This window comes from Vanessa cardui, chromosome 30 (assembly GCF_905220365.1).
Source record: "Vanessa cardui chromosome 30, ilVanCard2.1, whole genome shotgun sequence".
Classification (NCBI taxonomy): domain Eukaryota; kingdom Metazoa; phylum Arthropoda; class Insecta; order Lepidoptera; family Nymphalidae; genus Vanessa; species Vanessa cardui.
This window is the reverse complement of record NC_061152.1, coordinates 1,649,396-1,657,949: the sequence shown is the minus strand read 5'-3', so window position 1 is coordinate 1,657,949 and position 8,554 is coordinate 1,649,396. Positions and strand designations below refer to the sequence as shown.

The 8,554-nt window shown below is 33.0% G+C and overlaps 2 protein-coding genes across 2 annotated transcripts in view; one reads left to right on the top strand and one right to left on the bottom strand.

Moving 5' to 3' along the window:
• Positions 1-486: 486 nt before the first annotated feature.
• The window catches only part of LOC124542173, a 29,713-nt gene continuing 21,645 nt past the window's right edge, over positions 487-8,554 (top strand). The window contains exon 1 of the mRNA XM_047120109.1: positions 487-701. Coding sequence (XP_046976065.1) covers positions 533-701 — 169 coding nt within the window. The 5' untranslated portion in view covers positions 487-532. The remainder of the gene's footprint in view (positions 702-8,554) is intronic.
• On the bottom strand, positions 3,671-6,887 carry LOC124542172. The gene is made up of 2 exons (XM_047120108.1): positions 6,648-6,887; positions 3,671-6,128 (listed from the first exon to the last, which is right to left on the bottom strand). Exon 2 carries the CDS (start codon positions 6,115-6,117, stop codon positions 3,901-3,903), a length of 2,217 nt encoding a protein of 738 aa, XP_046976064.1. The 5' UTR covers positions 6,118-6,128; positions 6,648-6,887; the 3' UTR covers positions 3,671-3,900.

The window sequence follows — 8,554 nt, the reverse complement described above, 5'->3', positions numbered from 1 at the left end:
GTATTACTTTTTTTTGTTATACATACACGTATGGTATAATTTCGATAGTGACTTAAAGGTCAAAGCCGTCGTACCATTGTATATACATATAAGTTTATGTACATATTACACACGTGAATAACATTAATTTCGGCTGTACAATAACGGTCTTCGAACTTACATTGTTTAAAAAAACTACGCCACATCTTGATTCGTTTTTCAAAATGACATTTGACTTTGGATTTGGTTAACTGGTTTTTTATTTTTATTTTCGTAATTCGAATATTCGAAAAGAGAACCACGAAAATTCAAAAGATATACTTGGCACCTCACTTAAATAATCAAATCATTTTCCAATTTCGAATCTTACGTCACATTTTTAGCGCCAATTAAAAACTGATCTGTCAAAAATTACAGTTTTTTTTTCCTTTAACGGAGAAGGCAAAACACTTTAAACATTCAGCTTTGACATTTATCGAAAAAAAAGTGCTATTTGATGGAGTGAGCTGTCAACTGTCAATTATTGGGCATAAAGTAAAGCTAGTGCTACACTATGCATGTTTTTTCGCGCGTCGAGATGTGGTGCAGGCGTCAAGCGGCGGCGGCCATATTGCCGTTATTGTTAGCTGGTTGGTTGACTGGCGAATCCTCGGAAGCTTTGACTACATTTGGAAAAAGCAATACGCAACCGCCGAAAGAAGTCGCACCAACGGCACCACCAGGTAAGATACTTACTCATAGTATATTGTGGACTTTGAATAACAAATCTTATTGATATATTAAAATTCGAATTTAATTAATTTCCCCAAATATGTGACACTTTAAAGATATGACAGACCTTTGCGTCGTTACTTAAAAAGGTCAAAAAGGTTATCATAATAAAGCTTGGTTATTTAATTATCGAATTTAATGTTGCTATTTTATATTTCTATACAAAAAATAGGGTAAAGATGATGAAATTTTTAGACTCTTTTTATTATTTATTTAATGCAACGAACATATCCAAACGCGTTGATAACTCGATAGTTGTAAAATTTCCTACTAATACAAATAATAAAAATTAATCAAGGAACCATAGATAACAAATAGTTATCGAATGATATCCAAAAATTACGTTTCCTGAATGTTTGTGTAAAAAAAATATAATTTTACATCAACCATCAATTTATCAACCACCTTAGTACTACGATGAAAACACCAAAAAAGCTATATAAAAAACTATATACGTACCAAATGACAACCTACCTCATCTGTCAATTATTATTTTTTTCATTTATATTTGTGTCACAAGATCTGGCAGTTAAAATCCGATCTGTCAAAGTCCACAATATAACTATAGAACTGTCATTTGAATATAACACCATTTCATTCATTATCTGTGGCACTGTTAACACAATTATGTATTTATTATAAGCTATGTTTATGTTTATAAAACAATTTTTATCTGTTAAAATTAGCACTTGCGTTATGTGTTTCTGAAGCTTATAAGTTTATTTCATTCTCGGAAATTTTCTATGTATCCATTCTATGTATGTTTGTGTGTGTATGTGTAAGGTTATAAGTTGACTTGATAGGTCTTTGTTCAAGCCCTTCTGAGTAGTTAACACACACTTCTTGTGTCGGTCTGAAGGGTGAGTGAGACAGTGTAACTACAGGCACAAGGGACATATATTAGTTCCCAAAATTTGAAGCGCATTGGTAATCTAGAGATTGATTAATATTTCTTACAGCGCCATTGGCTATGGGCGCTGGTGACTTACCATGACACATGTGACACCAATCTTTACTATAAAAAAAAGAAAAAATGCATTACCCAATAGCTTACAGGATGCTAAAAGTTGTAAAAAGTCACAAGTAAACTTTATTTTAAGATTTATCATGATTTATCATTATCACAGATTAATCAAGCTCTCGACCAATAACATCGCGTCGATTCGCTGTCAAATATACATATATTAGTCTTTTATTTTCATAGTAGGAATACACTGCAAAATATATCAACTATAAATTAGGTATTAACTAGCTACTCGCCCTGGCTTCGCACATATGCTATATAATAGTAGTAGATTAGGTTCAAATGTGTTTATTTTCGACATCACATTAGAAACTTCTAAAATTATCAGCGTTTCTTTACTATATTGTCCGTGTATTATATACAAAACCCTTCCTATCGATTTAAAAAAAAACCGCATCAAAATCCGTTGCGTAATTTCAAAGATCTAAGCATACATAGGGACAGACAGCGGTAAGCGATTTTGTTTTATACTGTGTAATTTAATTCAATTTTACATCCATATTTTCGTAAACGCATTCTTCGATGTTCAAAACGCCGTATTTTATTTATTTATTTATTTTATGGTATAGGTTGGCGGACGAGCATATGGCCCACATGATAGTAAATGGTCACCATCGCCCATAGACAATGACGCTGTAAGAAATATTAACTATTCTACATCGTCAATGTGCCACCGACCTTGGGAATTAAGATGTTATACTACAGACACGAGGGACCTTGTGTCTGTAGTTAGTACAGGTAGTAACTACAGACACAAGGGACCTTGTGTCTGTAGTTACACTGACTCACTCACTTCAAACCGGAACACAACAATACTGAGTACAGTTGTTTGGCGGTAGAATAACTGATGAGTGTCTCTATTAATGAGCGCACTCCACTTTGGAAACGTGACGTGACAATGACAAACACTTTAAAGTCACCGTGACAAAAATCACCTGTGCGCGCTAGCTAAAGATTGTATTAATAATAAAATTTGTAATAATCAATTATTCATTTCTACATCAATCAAATGAAAGCTATACATCATTTTGTAATCAAATAGTCAGTTCGCGTGAGTCACGCTAGGGCTGGCTGGATGAGGACACAAGTGCGGCAGGTAACCTTACGATAGAATGATGAGCTGTTTCGAAAAGTTTCCTGCCTTCATCATAACATAATTTGTCCTGTCTGACCCTAAACAAAATCATCTCTTTGGAAAATATAATATGTAACAACAGGCACAAGGGACATAGCATCTTAGTTCCCAAGGTTGGTGGCACATTGACGATGTAAGGAATAGTTGATATTTCTTACAGCTTCATTGTCTATGGGTGATGTTGATCACTTACTATCAGGTGGCCCATATGCTCGTCTGCCAATCTATACCATAAAAAAAAAATCATTTTTGTATTTTTCCATTCCTGCGGTAAGAGGCGTTTAAGGCCTTATATGAAAACTACCATAATACAGGGACAGGGCTTATTAGACCCCGTAACGTTTAAGAAACTAAAACTCGATGTGATTTGATCGACTTTTATTCTTTCAGTGCGGTAGGCATATCATAGCATTCAGTTTCCAATAGGCATCATATAGGGTAAAACACCCATTTATTGGCACTTTAAGGGACTATCTCATGAAAACCTTATATAGTTTTCACAATATAGAAATTTAAACATAAAAACTTGATTTAAACTCTTTTAAAAGTATTAGAAAACCTTTTCCAATAGATTTTATTCTAGATTATGCGGTATGATTTAACATTTTTCGGAATTAAATTATGTTGAGTAAAAAACCAGTCATTGGCACAGAAAATCCCTTCATTGGCAGTGATCATAACCCATTATTGACATATCCTCTATTTTCCTTAATTAAGACAGTAAGAAACAAATAAAAATGGTATAGTAATGAAAAACATTATAAAATGACTACAATGAACATTTTAATTAAAGAACATATATTAGAAACTTTTTTCTCATTACACATGAAAACAAAAGCCACTTAAACATGAAAACTGAACATTATAAATATTTATAAAAATATCAATTATAACAACTGAGATCGTTTTTTATACTATCCTATATTTTTTTTTTACAAATCTATATAAATCAACATTTTGAGATCACTATTTTAAGTAACTATGTACAAGGTCAATCATCATCTAATTCAGTCAATATTTTTTCTATTTCGTCCGTGGTGTATGTTTTATTATGACGACTTCCTTGCATTCTGTTTGTATCAATTAAATCCTGATCATTTTCTTTATTTTCAACAATGGTTTCAGTATCAAATTTATAGAATTTCTCAGAAAATAGTATTTTAGATATTTCGTCTTTAGGTTTCTTTTTTGTTTTGGTTTGTTTCTTTGGCACCTGTTGTTTCTCTTTTTCTAATTTCTTTCGTTCTCTTTCTTCTTTTCTTTTCTTGATCCCTTCTGCTTTTTCTTTTTTTATTCTGATTTTTTCACTTTCTTGTGCTTTCCACTGTTCAGAGGTTAGTACAAACGGAGTTTTTATAGAGTTCTTACGTCCTTTTCTTGTCGGTGTTTTGGGTAATATCAAAATGTCATTTAACTTTACGGGAGTAAGATTTTTCATGGGTATTGTTGAAGGTGTGACAGATGGATTACACTGATCTGAAATAATTTGTATTGACTGAACTCTTGTTAAATTCTGATTTTCGGGAGTAGTATTATGTATTTGAACACTGTGGTTTATTAATTCAAAATGATGTTCCTGTGATAAATCTTCAAATAACACGTTGCCTTCATCTGAGGACTCTACTAATTTTTCAAAAACAATTTCTTCTGAAATAGGGTGTAACTTAGATTCTTCTGATTCAACTATGCTATTTGGACAATCGTTTATAAATATTTGCATATTTTCGATCTCTAAATTATTATTAAAGTCTTCAACATTATTTATAAGTTCTGGTTCTACATCTAGATTTTGCTGTTGATTTGAAGATATATTTGCTGATGAACTAAAGAAATTCCAGATTTTTTTAATTAAAACAATTGACTCTTCTGATGTTAACTCTCCTTTTTCTATGCAATCAATGTTATTATTGCCTACTAATTTAACAAAATCTTCTTTTGAGAGTAATTTGTCTTTTTCTCGGGTGATGTCAGAAGAGTTGGACATTTTTATGCATTTTGTTCCAAGGCATTTACTGTAATCTACTGCATTTTCATCCCACGGACAAATCCCTGTTGCTCTAAACCCGTTGATAATAGTTTGCGGCTTTATACTTTTTTCTATTGTGTCTTTAAGCAATGGTACAAATTGATTCTTAGTTAGTGCTTGAGATGGATTAGTTCTACGCCATTCTAAAACACTTTTTTGCCATTCTGTTTTTAAAGGCTTAAATGCAGCAACGTCAGCAGGTTGTAAAAGCCTCGTACAATTTGGGTATAAAGCAATTAGAACTATCTGCAAAGATGAACACAGTTCGCTTACATTGTATGTTAAATGAGACTTATGACCGTCTACAAAAAGTATTACAGGAAATTTTGTACCATTTTTGACCAGATGGGGATGTAAGACATTCTTGATATAATCAAAAAAAATATCGGTATTCATCCATCCATTCTCACTGAGACCCACGCCCCAATCTTCTGGAATTTTAGAAGTTATTTCTGCAGGTAATCTTTTATTTGGAAAAATTACCATTGGTGGAGTAAGCTTTCCAGCTGCACTAAAAGTAAACATTACAGTCAACGAAGTTTTAGCCTGGGCGTGATTAACTTCATAAACATTTTTCTCTCCTTTCGAACTCAAAACGAGGCCTGTTTTTGGGCACAACACAAAATTTGTTTCATCTCCATTTAACACTCGATCTGGTTCAGAAAGAATGTGAAGCAAATTATTTTCAATAAAGTAGTCGTTAATTTGCCGAAACCATCCCCTGACATCATTTTCTGACACAGTTGAACTGGCAGTTGTAACTGCTTCTGGCGTACGAAAAGCAAGGGTAGGATGTCTGGCTAAAAATAATTTAAACCATTTCTCGCCATTTTTAAATGAGGACGCCCGATTGGTTTTTTGTAGAAATTGCGAAACACTTTTGATTAAATCGTCTTTTCTTTTTGGGAAGCCTTTTTGGCTACTAACTTTAATCCATTCGACTAAAGCCGCTTCTTCATCGTTATTTAAAACTGTGGGTGGGCCTGGTTTACAGCCATGCTCTGGATTCTTTAATCTAAACTGTATAGTCGAACGCGGCACTTGGAAGGTTCGGGCAGCAAGTTTTTTACTCATTCCCTTAGTAATTTCTACCAGGGCTTTTTGCAAATTTTCTTCGGAATACATCTTCCGCTTTACCTTATTATTCTTTACATTACTTATGGCTTTTGTACGTGGCTTCATTTTGAAGACAACTGAAAATATTTTCTAAATGTAAGGATTAAAATATAAATTATAAAAAATAATTGTTATGGTTGGTAAATCTTTACATTTAATAAGCAAACTTGTGAACTAAACATGCATAAAAAAATAGCAAAAAACTAATGTTTTTTGATACTAATTATTGACACTGCTGCCAATTAATGGTTTTCTATGCCATTGGCAGTGGGCCAACATTTGGAAAAAAATGTTTTTAACTTATGACACGCAATTATTTGAAATCTGAATCGTAAGATAATTAATATTAAGTATATTTTGACATTAAATATATTTTTTGTTTATTTACCTAATGTTGGCACAATGCCAATAAGAAGGTTTTACTCATATTATTTGTACCATATATTGGCACAGCAAAAACTTTACAAAATCGGTTTAAACAATAAAAATCGTTATTAAAAAAAGCTACTTAAACTTCTAAATAATCGTATAAAACAGTAGCTTTAAACAGAACTTGAAAGATTCGCGAACATTATTGAGAATAGTTAACTTCTTACCTTAGCAAAAACACAAATTTTTGTTAGTTTTTTTCATTCAAGTCCGAGTACGATAAACAAGTGTTCACCGCGGCGCCATCTTCAAAAAGGGGCAACTTCTGTGTTGCCAGTAGTATAGCACTTTAAAACTACTATTTATTGCACAAAAAAAATACAGAGTTCGGGTACTGGTAACCTTATTATTGATAAATAACTGTAACGTGCCAATAAATTGGTGTAATGCCAACAATAGGTGGTTTTACCCTACATATATTTATCTCTTTGTTACAATATATGAAATAGATTTTACGACCGCACGACAGAGACATCTAGGTCCTTCTTAGCACCGCTTGGGTCTATATACGAGGCGTATTAGACCTCGCTCCGCTTTGAACGTGTTAAAGAATGAACCAGTGCAACTACAGGCACAAGGGACAATTTTCTAAGTTCCCAAAAAGTTTCTTACATTGCAAATATCTATGGGCGCTACACATGTACTATAGCGACTCGGCCCGGCTTCGCACGTGTGCAATACTCAAAATCAAAATCAAAATCAAAATCAAAATAAACTTTATTCAAGTAGGCTTTTATAAGCACTTTTGAATCGTCATTTTACAATTAAGTGAAGCTACCACCGGTTCGGAAAGTAGATTCTACCGAGAAGAACCGGCAAGAAACTCAGTAGTTACTCTTTTTTAACATTTAAAAAATACAACGTCATGTTAATTAAATACAATTATTTCAATTAATGTATCCTGCTTGGAAGTCAACAGGTATTAACTCCACGCTTTTTTATCATCTACAAAATCTTGTATCGAATAGTATGCTTTTTCTACCAATGTATTTTTAACAAACGATTTGAATTTACTAAACGGCAAAGTTAAAAATTTCTGCGGAATTTTATTATAGAAACGGATACCTTGCCCCAAGAAGGATCCATTGACTTTGCGGAGTCGGAAACTTGGCGTTATAAGTTTATCCTTACTTCTAGTGCATATACAATGATTATCACTGATTTTATCAAAGTGATCAATGTTACTGTGAATATACATGATATTGTTGTAAATATATTGCGACGCAACAGTAAGTATTCCTACTCTGTTAAAAACATCCCGAAGAGAGTCTCTAGCTCCAAGATTATAAATAAACCGAATTGCTCTCTTTTGTAAAATAAAGACAGATTCAATATCTGCAGCGTTACCCCAAAGTAATATGCCATATGACATAATACTGTGAAAATAACCAAAATAAACTAAACGAGCGGTATCAATATCAGTTAGTTGTCTAACTTTTCTAACCGCGTATGTTGCGGAGCTGAGTCTTCCTGTTAGGGATGATAAATGAGAGGTCCACTGAAGTCTGGAATCTAATTCTATTCCTAAAAACACCGTAGTATCAGCTACTTCAAGACGGTCACCATTTAAAGATATATTATAATTTTGCTTGCTAACATTAGGTAGGGTAAAAACTACACATTTTGTTTTTTGAGCATTCAAAACTAAATTATTTACTGTAAACCAATTGTGTATCTGTGATAATGCACCGTTCACATCGTCATAGTCATTTTTTTTCCTGTCAACCTTAAAAATCAGCGAAGTATCGTCAGCAAACAACACTATATCACAAATACCCTTAACATAGAAAGGAAGATCATTTATATATACTAGGAATAGAAAGGGACCCAAAATTGAACCTTGTGGAACTCCCATTTTTAACGTAGATCCAGAAGACTTTATTCCATTAATGAAAACTTGCTGGATTCTTTGACTTAAATATGAAGCGATGAGATCAAGAGCTTTACCTTTAACACCGTAATATTTGAGCTTATAAAGAAGCGTTTCGTGTTCTACACAATCGAATGCTTTAGATAAATCACAGAATACTCCAATAGCGTTCTGTGATTTCTCCCAAGCATCGTAAATATGTTT

Excerpts from the sequence above, each read along its gene's own strand:
- LOC124542172 (XM_047120108.1), bottom strand. The coding sequence starts at position 6,117 with ATGAAGCCACGTACAAAAGCCATAAGTAATGTAAAGAATAATAAGGTA.